Genomic DNA, 13,228 nt, shown 5'->3' on the forward strand with positions numbered 1-13,228 from the left:
TGTGTCTCCAGATACAGTGAATATTTTCAGTGAGTATATTCGTTCTGCTATATTCTCAAACCTGCAGCTTCGTGCTCTGCCATTGCCACGGACACACGTGTAAAAAACAGAAGTTGAGAGAAAGAATAATCAAAGAACACAAAGTACACACAGTGTGTGTGTGTGTGTGTGTGTGTGTGTGTGTGTGTGTGTGTGTGTGTGTGTGTGTGTGTGTGTGTGTGTGTGTGTGTGTGTGTGTGTGTGTGTGTGTGCGTGCGTGCGTGCGTGTGTGTGTGTGTGTGTGTGTGTGCGTGTGTGTGTGTGTGTGCGTGTGTGTGTGTGTGTGTGTGTGCTTGGAGCCTCCCTCCCTATGTGTACGGGCTTGTTACAGCAACATTCCTCCTCTCAGCTGCTTCTGAACAGCACATTCCAGAAAGAGAACGATAGAAAGAGAAAAGAGGGGGAGTAAGAGGGGGAGAAAAGTAAGGAGACTGGCAGGGAATGAGGGTGTGAGAAAAAAGGAGGGAGGCAGAGAGGGTAAAGTAAAATATATTGTATAGATAAGATGGAAGTGAGAGTAAAGTAGGATGGGCAGAGAAAATTGGTTAAGGGAGGAAAAGGGAATGAAAATGATATTAATATAATATGTAACTGATGCTTGTCGTGTTCATGTTCAGCTGACTCCCACCCCCCTTCTCCACAAAGAGGTCAGAGGTCAGGGTCAGATACAGTACAGAGAAACCAGAGCCAGTGCTGAGAAAAGGAAGTGACAGAGAGGGGGGGCCACAAGGTCTCTCTTAAAATATTATTCCCCATGCAAACATAAAACATTAGAGTGCATTAGAGTACTGCGTGGTGAGTTCATCTCTTCAGTCTGCTTGACCTGTTTCCACTGAACTGTGGAAGGAAGAGACAAATCTCACCAAATACACGGACACACACAACGATTCAGCTGCACAACTGCATGTAGACACAGCAGAAAAAGATCAAACTAGAGACAGTAATTTTCATTTCTAATCAATATATTTGTTCGGCATGCTTCTGATGAAAAATAAAACCTAATGAGTTTAACAATAGATGAAGAAATAAACCAAAAGAAAAGTGTAAAAAAAAAAGGATTTATGTTAAAAACATGAATTAAATGAATTCAGTGTTTAGTTCAAACTGATACAGAAACACAAATTTAATGTGCAACAGAGCTGCGATGGTAAGTCAACTAATCAGTTAGTCAATCAGTGGAAAATTGATAATCTGATTAATGGATAGTGAAGATAATTGTTGGTTGCAGCCTCCTTTGTGTTGATTCAAATCTCACTTTTGTTTGCATCAGTTGAGAGAGTCAAGGGAGGTAAATTTCAACTGCCAGAGAGAAAGGATCGAAGATTCTTGTTTTCAAACGTGCATATGTCACCTGCTTGTGTCCCTAATGTCTGGTAACCGGGAACAAACCAGAAACACAGAAAGATCAGACGTGAAATATTTTTAGTTGGATAACGAGCCAATAAGCTCAAAGACAAGAGCAACAGAAACGCAGTTTGTTTGTGTGAAAGGCTTGTTGGCTCAGCGACAGTGTCCCCTCTCCTTCTTCCTCTCAGCCTGAATAGATGGTTTTGTTTGTCATCAGTGGTAGAACTAAATGGGAAATAAAATGACTCGATGGCCCTCGTGTGTGTGCGTGTGTGTGTGTGTGTGTGTTTGTTTTACTGGGAGAAAATTAATCATGCATAAGAGCCTGCTGCGTTCCCGTCCCCCCCCAACTACTCGGATCCAGGATCCAGTTTTGCTCCCTCAGTTTTATTGTCATTGCCATTGCAAAAGCAAGTGCGTGACACAGCATATTAACTGAACACACACAATGCAGGCACAAAAGAGATTTACTTACCTTCCCCTGTGACCATTAGTGGAGATGTTGTTTCTATTTCTGGTAATATCTTAATCCAGATTATATATCTGACCCAATAACCTCTTGCTGTCAGCTGCTTCTTCACTCTGTGCTTCCTTTAATCTGCCTCTCATATCTATCTATCTGTCTATCTGTCTGTCTGTCTGTCTGTCTGTCTGTGTGTGTGTGTGTGTGTGTGTGTGTGTGTGTGTGTGTGTGTGTGTGTGTGTGTGTGTGTGTGCGCGCGCGCGCGCGTGTGCGTGTGTAAACTCAAGATTTAAATGCAGTTACGACGGTGTGTGTGGCTGCATGACAGAGCTATTCGCTCGTGTTTCACTCAGGAAGTGATTAATCTGTTTTCTCCTGTTGCCTCTGCACAGATATATACACACTGTCATCCTGAAGTTGTGAAGTTGTACCCTTGTAATTGAGTATTTCAGTTATTTTAACAATTACTTTTACTGAAGTAAAATGTGAATATGATGTCCACCTTTGTTCTTGTGTAAATATCTATTTTGAATAAATGATTGTGAGGTTAGACATGAACCATTTGGCTATAGGGATAGGTTTAGATTTGAAGTAGATTCATTGCTTCTCGACAAAATAGCATACCACAAAGACGTCAGGTTTAATTAAACAGAGCTCCAACCCACCTATTAAAGGAACGTACTTTTTCTTTTGTCACAGAACTTCAGAATTTAATTTAAATAAAATAAAATTACTCATTAATTTAAGTGTGCTGGTTGTCTGTTGAATGAATGAAACTGGCATTTTAGGGTCAACAGGGGACCAACAACAAAATTTTGCCCCAGGGCCCCTCAGGGAGGTTAGTCCAGCCATGCACACAACACAATAGAGAACACAGGGATAATGAATTATATACATAATATTTCATAATTCTCAAAAAAGTAAAATAAAAACACATAGAAATTTAAAAAAATAATAATAATCATGTACAGTTGTATAGGACCATTAATTATTTGATAAAAAAAAGACATTTAACTAATATTATACTGTATAATACCATCAACGACAGTAGACTGCGTCAAAACAACAGGCAGACTTTCTGTCCAATCAGAGCAGGCTTTAGTGCGGAGCGACGTCCACGCTGGCCAATGAGCTTCTGATTCCAGGTGTCGGCCGTCCAATCGCATTGCAGCCCTACGCTGGAAGAGGAGGGCCGCGTTGTCCGTTGGCTGGGCCCAGTCCGGATGTTCCTCAGTGGCGAGTAACGAGCAGCAGTGTGTGAATGTGGCAGCCGAGGTCGACAGGGAGGGGTGGACACGGACCGACCAGCGCTGGGGGGCTTTAGTCCTCTTTTCTTTCTTTTTCGGAACTCACGGAAGAGTTGGTCCGCAGCGTCCGTGGCGCCGCGGCGGTGGAGTTTCGTCGTCGGGCAGAAACACCGGGGCCGCCGCTGCTTTCCTGTGGGACTAACCGCCAGGAGGAAGACGGAGCGGGACGAGCGACATGGGGCGATAGTAAAAAAGACAACAAGAAGGTGTTGCGTTGTGAGCCGACGATGACTCCCTGGGGGGATCCGTGAAGGCTATTTATCTTTATTTATCCCCCCTCCCTCCTCCTTCCTCTCCCCCTCCTGTTTCTTTTGTTTCTTTTCTTTTCTTTTTTTTTGGACGTTTTCTCCTCCCTTTGCTTTTCTAGTGGGAGTGTGTGTGTGTGTGTGTGTGTGTGTTTTTTGTTTTCGTTTTTGTTTTAATTTTTTAATTTTTGAGGAGAAAAAGGCCACGGGACACGTCCCAGCAGGACTGAAGGATGGACCAAGCCGGCATCCTGAGAAAGTTCATCCAGGGGGTGAAGGCCATGAGCGAGGGGGACGAGGAGAGGGGAGAGGACAACTTCGGCAACGACTTCATGGTGGGTCCAGATACACAGCACCTCACCTCACCTGTCTAACACTGCACATGTCTGTCAGACGGACAGACCTCCACCCCCCCACACAGACCCCCCCCACACAGACCCCCCCCCCCCCTCCCGGGAGGCGAGGCAGGGGCGGACACACTGCCCTCTTCCTCTTCCTCCCATTGGCAGGCTTCACATGGCGGCCTAGCATTGTCTGTCGAGCCTCGGCCACACCACCGGCTCCTGCTTCTTAGGAGGATATTAAAAGAGACAGACAACAGAACGAGGCACATTCCCTGTGACCCCCCCCCCCCACCCCCCATTCCCCCCCATCCACGAGCTTATGATCACTGTGTGGTGTTGTTGTGTCTGTTCACCATGACTGACTGTGAGGAGACAGTGCTCCGACTCATTGTCCTCTCTCATCCCCAGGGAACACCCGTTGAGCAACCTGGGCTGAGTTCTATAGATGTGTTCTGCTCAGCGTCGTGCCAGCAATATTCCTGTGGTTTGATTGTGGTGTGCGGTTAGCAATCTCTGTGCAAGGAATCGTGGCTGTGTACGCAAATGTGTTGGCCGCAGTGGAGGATAGATCCACGTTGAAGATAGTCAAACCAATACCTTTGTCTCTTATTATTGTCTCGGCCGCAGTCAGGACGCAGTTTAGTCTGAAGTAAATATTAGAAACACCTCTCCCACAGCGCAAACTGCAAAGTTGAAATTAAAACAGTATGCACGGAACCGTCCCAACCCTGATGAAAGTCAGATTTAGTGCAGGGTTGTTGCGTTGCGCGTGAATGTTGAATAGTATAAACTCCTAAAGAATGTAGCATCATTTCTGTATGCATTTGTTTGTCAAAGTAACAATATTATAAATTATAATAACCGCTGAGCCGCGGCCGGAGTGTTGGCCTTCGCTGCATCACTGGATATTATTGTGTTGCAACTCAAAATAGGAACCTCTCCCGGGCTTGTGCAATAGCTGAAATAGACACCAAAGGGATGGCACGCGTGTCATTTTAGTTTATGGGGATATGTTAGGAATTGCTGTGCCAACTGAGCGACACACACACATACACAGACACACACATTTATGACATGCATCTGCCGCCATTTTAAATTAATAAGTTCATTAAGTCGCAGTTTGACTGGGTGTGGCAGCAGGTTACGCTTGGGGTTGTACATGTAAATATACATTATGTCTCACGGAAGTGACACGTTTTGATATATTTTATTGTATTGCTCTGTGATTGTTTGGAAAAGAGGCTAATCAGAGGCACAACATTTAAAATTTTTCTCGCTTTTCCTATACACACGCGCGCGCGCACACACACACACACACACTGCCTCTTTGCCCTTACTTCCTTACTTCATGTAAGCTGCTTGCTGGAGCTTGCAACATTCTTTCTTGGGCCATTTCATAACATTTTTTCCTGGCTTTAAAAGTGGAGCTTTATCAACTCTCTGGTACACTTTGGGTAAAAGCCACAGAAACTGACGGGTTGGGTACAAAACACACACCCTGAAATGGGCAGAACTCTAAAGTATGTGCCTAAAAATGTGTGCTGATGACCTGGCCCGTCCTGTCCCTGGAGCGTCTTTCAGAAAGCAGAGGGGGTTTAGTGGATGTTGCGCAAAAGAACACCAAGAGGAGCTAGGTCTAGTCTGCTGCTGGCTTACTTAAAGGTTATTAACTTCATAAGGCATGTGATCATAGATAAAAATGTTATATAATAGGCTTAAGACGGAATCTAGTATGAGCGCTACATTTAAAGATTCTTTAAATTCTTTAAACTCGTTTTTATTTGCTTCTTCTTGCTGCTTCATCTTAACCCTGAAGAGTAGACTCGTGTGGCTTCTTGTTTTAGCAGCGCCGTACTTCTCAGTGAAACCTTCACATACATCCACGCCTTGTCCAACTGCCCACTGCCACCACAGCCCTCTGCTGCTGGGAGGAACCATAGGCGAAGCGATTGGATCCTAAATCTTCTTGTTGACGTAGAAAATATTGTTTCATTATAAGTTTTCCCAACAAAACATCCCTCCAGCCTTTTGTTGCTACTTTTCAACCCTTTTCTCACACCGCTGACTATCTCGTCATGCCTTGTTTTGTCTTGTGATATCTGTTCAGGTTCAGTTAGAGGCAATAAATACAAAGATTCTTTTTAATTTTTTTTTACATTGTTCCCTCAAGTCAGTAAATTGACCATCAAACAGCTCACATGAATTTAAATTTTTGGGCCATGTAAGTGCTTCGATCTCAACTATTTCCATAATTTGGTTATCCACAGTAATCACATTATTTTTGTGCACGCAAGACTTGCCTATTGTCAACTTTACGTTTACGTGGGTAAATGGGTCTCGGGGCCAGATTTGCCTCACAGCTGGCAACATCTGCTTTTGGATGTAGAGTGTCATGTAAAATATTCAGCAGATGCACCTTGATTGTAGTCGAGAAAGCACAATTGAGCCGCATCAGCCGACATAAGTCAGTGCCGCATATGGTTGCGGCTCGTCTGTCGCGCCAATTTCGAGATTTGTGCGAAGCTTTCAATTGCTGGAGTCAAACGCGCAATGGCACAAGAGCAAGGGGGTGAGCTCGCCTGCACACTGAGTCACCAGAACGCCCTGACATAACACCCACTTTGACTGCCTATTGTTGTTTATATATAGAAAGTGTTTTGTAGGGATAATTACAGTGCTCTGGTGGTGTAGCAAGTCAGAGATTATACAGTCTACTTGGTTCAGGGTTCTCTTTTTCAGCCGTTTGATAGAAATTGTTTTTATCACCAAATGTGACGGGGTGAGTTTTTCTGGTATTCAGTCGCCAAAAAACGGTTTAGTGACCTTATGGCTTTCAGTAAAATCGGTGTGTGGGTGTTTTATGCTTCGCATGTTGGCGGTTCCAAATGTCAGTAATTGTTTAAAAGATTGACGCTTCAGGAATTGTATTGTTCAGTGTGTCACCGGTAAAAAAGCTCAGCGTGTGATCATTTGAAACCCATCTGCTCTGATGATGGTGGTGATGATGGTGATGATGGTGATGGCTTCAAGAGATAAAGGGAGATGAAAGGCAAAATAAGTACTGTTGAGTCTGTCTGGTGACGCAGGTTCTGCAAAATTGGGGAATCTGTGCAGTGGCCGCTTCCACAAAATCGGAACAACGGCAATCGTACTCATGTCACGAGGGTGGTTATCAACCGGCTCTGTCAACCCACGACTCTCCAAACCAGCTATTAGTGCGCTTATGTAAGAGAGCCAGAGTAAGAGTTTTCTTTTATCCTTTTTTTTTGTTTTTACTAACAAATACACACAGTTGCAAATGCTGCACTATGTACACATCCAGTGAAGAATTTGCGGGACATGTTGATTATGATTGAGTAATTAAATGGAAACTAAATATAAGCACAAAACTAGAGCAAAGGAGGTCAAAGAAGCCAGTAGAGTAGTTGAGTCTACTTTCACACTTAACTGTCATAATGGTATAAACGGCAAAATATGGCATTGTCTCTGTTTCAAAAGCTACAGAGGTAACATGCAGAATTGGATTAAATATATGGAGGAGGAGCTTCTTCCTTCTTTCTAGTGACGGCCACCAGTTCATCTCGAGTGGCACCAGATGCAAAAGCTCCGCCTGGTTTTACTCCACTGCAGTGAGCGACGCCCCCCTGATTCATTATAAAATTATGCAAACTCATTGTGAAGCGCTGCCTGGTCTTCCTCTGGTGTGACCGAGCTCGTCCTGAGCTATAGATGCTGACTCACAAATCTGGCTTTGTGAAACGAGCTTCCCAGAGCAGAGCTCTCACGGCCCCGCTGTCTTGGGGACGTGCATTTTGCACTGTCAATTCCTGTGGGGCAGAGAAAGGTTCAGCGCTCGACAAAGTCTTTCATCTGAGCAGAGAGAGGTGCCACACGCGCATATATATATATATATATTCTACATATCAAGGTGGCAGTCGTTCTTTGAGGACGGTGGGTGTGGTGGTGGTGGGAGTGTAGAGCTTAGCACATAAAAGCTTCGGGGATTGAGCTTGTGACCTCTGTGTTATGGGAAACCTTCTGTAACTAGTAGGCCACAGTCTGAAAGAAACGTGCTATTACAGGAAACGTTTACCCAAAAGGCCCCACACTGTTGTGCACATTTTTTTTTCAGGGTTGTCCCCGCCAGACCACCGAGGCCTGGCAGTGTGATAGTAGCATTACAGAACACAGGAAATGCCCCGTTATCCTACACAAGGCGGATAACAAATTTAAAAAAGCGGCGTGATTTGGTGTCTTCCCGTGTGCCGGGTTCCCTCGTGTGGCGCACAACCAGATGTTTGCATATGAACAGATGCCCCTGGATATCACAGGCTGCATACTGTATAAGGTGGGAGGAGGCACTTTTTAATGTGGCTCTGCTGAGGTGTGAAAACAATTTTACAGGTTCAGCAAAACGTGGCTGCGAAGTGCTTCAAGTTGGAAAACGAGAAGCTGTTTCAGGAGGAGCAGGAAATAAACCACATGGAACGATAATGAAATGAAACTCAGGTCTGTGCGATCTGTGAACTTGTTAATATTTCTCTGAAAATACACTGGCATAAACGGACATGTACCTGCTTTTGTGACTCAACGTTGTAGTCTAGACAGGGTTTAGACATAGGTCAGTGTGTGTGTGTGTGTTCGTTCCTGCCCCACCTTTACAAGCAGATCCAGACGACCAAACAGGATATCAAAGAAAGCGCTTCTCCAAACATGTGTCCTTTCGGGCAGACATAAAAAGCACAGGCGGGTGGCAACAAAAGGGGATGTGCCAATGCCAAACATGCTAGTGTGTGTGTGTGTGTGTGTGTGTGTGTGTGTGTGTGTGTGTGTGTGTGTGTGTGTGTGTGTGTGTGTGTGTGTGTGTGTGTGTGTGTGTGTGTGTGTGTGTGTGTGTGTGTGTGTGTGTGTGTGTGTGTGTGTGTGTGTGTGTGTGTGTGTGTGTGTGTGTTCTTGTGGGTTTGTGCTCGTGTGTAGTAGCAGTTTTGGCTGTCACCGGGGGGCTTCCCCTTCCCCTTTCCGAGTTGTGTGTGTCTCCGTCTGCGTGTCCGTGCATATGTTACATAACACACACACACACACACACACACACACACACAGACACACAGACACACACACACACACACACACACACACACACACACACAGAGACAGGCAGACAGCAGCACAGTGTGTGTTTTCAAGAGAAAGGTGGACTTGTGTGAATAGGGAGCTTAATTCAGAAATAGTCCCGAGTGACTAAGGCTGCGTTCAGGACCGATGTCTGCCCTGCGTTAACACAACGTCGGCGCCTGTGATGGTAGTGGTGTGATGTTTCGTACAGTGGTGAGGCAGTGAAATTGGATCAGGGATGTGATGTCTACTCTAAGGAATGAGATCGCTCGCTCGTATGCTGGCATATGTGTGGCCGTCCAACGGCGGCGCCATTGCCGGATGATGTCACGTTTCTTTATCGCGCAAACTTTTGCCATTATGAGTAATTCTCTGTGGGGTTTTTTGACATATTAAAACAAGATTCTATCCCTTGTCTGTTTGCAAGTGAGCACATTATGTTCCTTGTTATTTTTGCACCGCTCCTGGTATGTACGGTATGCTGCGTTCTCATTTTCAAACTCATCAGTCAGTCATTGTGTTGAGAATGAAGTGGAGGCAGCAGACCCCACTCAGCCCGGGGGGTTTCTGTTTGTTGTGTAGCTTCTAGATTCTGTACATTTGTCTAAACATTTGTCTAAACAATTCACTATTTGTGAAAAGAGGGGAATTAGTGCCACTGTTTGTCCTGTGTTGTGATCTCATCGGATGAAACTGCTTGATCATAAGTGTGTGTGTGTGTGTGTGTGTGTGTGTGTGTGTGTGTGTGTGTGTGTGTGTGTGTGTGTGTGTGTGTGTGTGTGTGTGTGTGTGTGTGTGTGTGTGTGTGTGTGTGTGTGTGTGTGTGTGTGTGTGTGTGTGTGTGTGTGTGTTGTCCTGTTTGCTTTTAAACTAAGCTGCACACATTTCTCTCTGCTGTCTCCCATCACGGCAAAAAAAAGCCTGGTGTGTGTTAATGTGGCTCCGTGCCTTTATTAGGTTGTTTGCGTGTGTGCAGACCGAGGCAGGTACCCTGCAGTGGTCGGCTGCTGTATTCATGAGTGCGTGTTGCAATCTCTGTAAGCTCGCCCTATCTTACTGTAACATGACTTCCCAATTTCTTTTGGTGTCACAAGTCTCCTTCTTCTTCCTCCCACAGCTTAGAACCAGCCTTTTGCCCTGAAGCTGGGGGTTTCTCAGAAGAGACACAACACAATGTTTTCAGCTCTAGAGTTAGTGTGTGTGTGTGTGTGTGTGTGTGTGTGTGTGTGTGTGTGTGTGTGTGTGTGTGTGTGTGTGTGTGTGTGTGTGTGTGTGTGTGTGTGTGTGTGTGTGTGTGTGTGTGTGTGTGTGTGTGTGTGTGTGTGTGTGTGTGTGTGTGTGTGTGTGTGTGTGTGTGTGTGTGTGTGTGTGACTTTAAATGACAAAAGCTAGACGACCCACATCCAAGGCCATATAACTATTATTGATCAAGATGGAGAGACCATACATACACTCAAACACTTGAAACTATGCAGTAATCCCATATGTGTGTAATATGTGACTTAGTTGAAAGGAAATAGTTACGTGTGGGAGTCATCCTGGCCACGACAACTCCCACACATCACCGGTGCATTAACGCACACACTTGACAGCAGCATCGGCCCCGCTGAAGTGTCCTTGAGGTGGACACTGGGTACCTCAATGAAGAAAAGATGGGATATCGGCAAACAAGCACAATAATGTTCCACGAACACAGAGACGCACACTTTGACAACAGAAAGTGGTTTTAGAATCGGGCTTGTGAGCAGAGGGTCACCAGGTTGACCCTCCTTAGGGAAATGATTAATACACACACAAACACTAAGCACACAATAAACGCACAATGAGCTCCTGTCCCAGATTATATGTGGTTTGTCCACATGTGTTTCCTGCTGCAGGCCGACATCCAGAGACGGAAATTACCACCAGGCAAATACCAGCGAATTTTAACTGTTTTCTGAGTACGACAGTGCAGGAGACTGTTTTAAGTAAAATTCAAATCATGTCAAACTTCTCAGGTTGTGTATTTGGGCTCCAGAAACATACCTGGCTGTCATTGTTTTTAGGAATGAGCTAGGGGGGGGTTATTTAGTATTTTAGAGAAACAAATCATGAAACGAGAGAGAGGGGAGGTCATGCAGTGAAAATGATGTCATTCTTAGCTTTACAGGAAGTCACACTGTGGTCCGCTGCAGAATAGCGCGACTGTAACTGATGGGGGGTCAGTGTCACTTCTCACACCCTGAGTAAAAGTGCTTTGACCATAGTTAAATATACTGGAAATGTATTTTACATTTCTTTTTTTAAATATCTGATCCATTTTATTTAAAATCTTAAAAATAAAAAGCCTCCCTCCTACATCCTTCCTCTTCCGTTTGTGTTTGGTCTTCTGACATTATGAGAGCACAAATGCACTGATTCATCAGTCAGAGGAAGCCGTATGAGCAGATACAATCTCAAACAGAGACTCAAGTTTGATTTGGTTACGTATGCTCACGATGCAGCTTACCACTTGGTGAATGAACAGTATAACATTTACTTTAATAGGTTGCTATTTTTAACAATATGTTCTGCTTCAACATCACGGAGTGCTCGGTCTTCGACTTGCATAACAAAATAGACATGCAGCGATTCTGTCGCCTGTTTTTTCTCTCAAATTGATATTGAAAGAGTGACAGACGGAGAGAAAGGGAGGCCTGATGGTTCGTGCCTGTGAATGACTGTGTGTTACACCCCGAGGTTGGTGTGTGTGTGTTCATATCCACTCATGTTATCAGCTCTCCTCTGACCGATATTAGTCAGTAGCCATAAAGTGGAAATGGCTGCACAGTGCATGAGTGTGCATGTTTGCGTGTGTGTATACAGCCTTTCAAATGATGCTAATTGTTGGACATAATCATTGTGAGGATCTGTAGCTAATGAGGATGTCGCACACACACACACACACACTCCGGACCTCTGACTCATACTAGTGGTGGTCTGGGTGTGGTTTGTTGTTATTTCCTTCTTGATTGAGCTCCATTAGTTAGCTTAGCTGAACTGTTTCATTGACACAGTGACCTGTTCTCAGAAATATATTTTTTTCCTTCATCAACAAATTAGAGTTATCCAACATTTTGTGATCATCTTGTTTCATCTTCCACCTACATATAAATTGTACAGACACAAGATAGGTGTTAATCTTCTCATCTGTATCACAGCAAGAATAAGCGAATAAGTAAATTTCCCAAAATGTCAAAACTATTCCTTCAGTGCTGCTGCTGTTTAAATCACAACTCCACATTTCTTCAGTCTCCTCATTTATATATAATGCACTGGAAAGCATTTGATGTAGTCACCCCATATAACTGAATATAAGTTTGCTGTTTGCAGCCCTTTTTTCTGATGTGGCACATAAACGCCTCATATAGACAAGGAAAGGCAGAGAGAACGTCAGTCAAACTTATTGAACTGTCAGTGGGTGAGACGTGGAGTGACAGACTCATCGAGAGTCGCTCAGACCCTTTTAGTCTCTGCGCTGTGGCATTGCATCTTTTCCTCCCCAACATGCTCGCAGCGCCGGAGATGGATTTTTTCTGAGAGCATTGTAAGGGGTGACCTATTTTAGCTCGTGTGTGTGTTTGTGTCTGCCTGCGTGGAAGGTGACCGTCAGTACAGCCTCTCACTTCCTGGCCGCGTGCACACACACACACACACACACACATGCACACATGCACGCACACATGCACACATGCAAAAAAACACAACAAAAATTTTTTTCCTACTGCTTCGGCAGGAAGAGCATATTTTCTACCAATCAGTGCTTACTGCTGCGTTCAAAAGGAGAATGTGTTACTCTATGTATGTGTGTGTGTGTGAATTATTCAGTGTGTCAGGGAAGTATTGTGATGCTGACTTATTCAGCCAGGAGACAGAAAATGTAGGTTAGTCCCACTAACAATTACACATTTCTGTCTACCTCTGTAGGGCTCTTTCTTTCTCTCTCTGTTGGTATTTTTTTAATCTTCCTTTTTCCCCTTTAATCCTCTCTTTCTAATCTTTTTATCTCTCAATCTGCACAGTAACTGGCACCCTCCAGTCATTTTAGGCCAAGCCAAGTCATTGTGAAGAAATGTGTCTGTGAGGGCACATGACTCAATTGCGCCCTGAAGGGGATCTGTGAAGTCGGCACTTGGCTTTTGGGGGCAACGCCCTGTGTGTGTGTGTGTGTGTGTGTGTGTGTGTGTGTGTGTGTGTGTGTGTGTGTGTGTGTGTGTGTGTGTGTGTGTGTGTGTGTGTGTGTGTGTGTGTGTGTGTGTGTGTGTGTGTGTGTGTGTGTGTGTGTGTGTGTGTGTGTGTGTGTGTGTGTGTGTGTGTGTGTGTGTGTGTGTGTGTTGAAGTGGAAGTCGAGCG

At 44.6% G+C, this 13,228-nt stretch overlaps 1 protein-coding gene across 4 annotated transcripts in view; it reads left to right on the forward strand.

Annotated features, from left to right (window-relative positions):
* The first annotated feature begins 3,061 nt into the window (after positions 1-3,061).
* Positions 3,062-13,228, forward strand: part of ptpn12 (protein tyrosine phosphatase non-receptor type 12) — a 38,516-nt gene continuing 28,349 nt past the window's right edge. For 3 of the 4 annotated variants that reach the window (XM_035648093.2, XM_035648087.2, XM_035648102.2), the window contains exon 1: positions 3,062-3,736. In XM_035648093.2, the coding sequence (XP_035503986.2) occupies positions 3,635-3,736 (102 nt within the window). In that variant the 5' untranslated portion in view covers positions 3,062-3,634. Of the gene's footprint in view, positions 3,737-6,881; positions 6,985-13,228 lie in introns of those variants that run through there. The other variant, XM_035648120.2, reaches the window with a different exon arrangement.

The sequence above is a fragment of the Scophthalmus maximus genome, chromosome 12 (assembly GCF_022379125.1).
Source record: "Scophthalmus maximus strain ysfricsl-2021 chromosome 12, ASM2237912v1, whole genome shotgun sequence".
Classification (NCBI taxonomy): Eukaryota; Metazoa; Chordata; class Actinopteri; order Pleuronectiformes; family Scophthalmidae; genus Scophthalmus; species Scophthalmus maximus.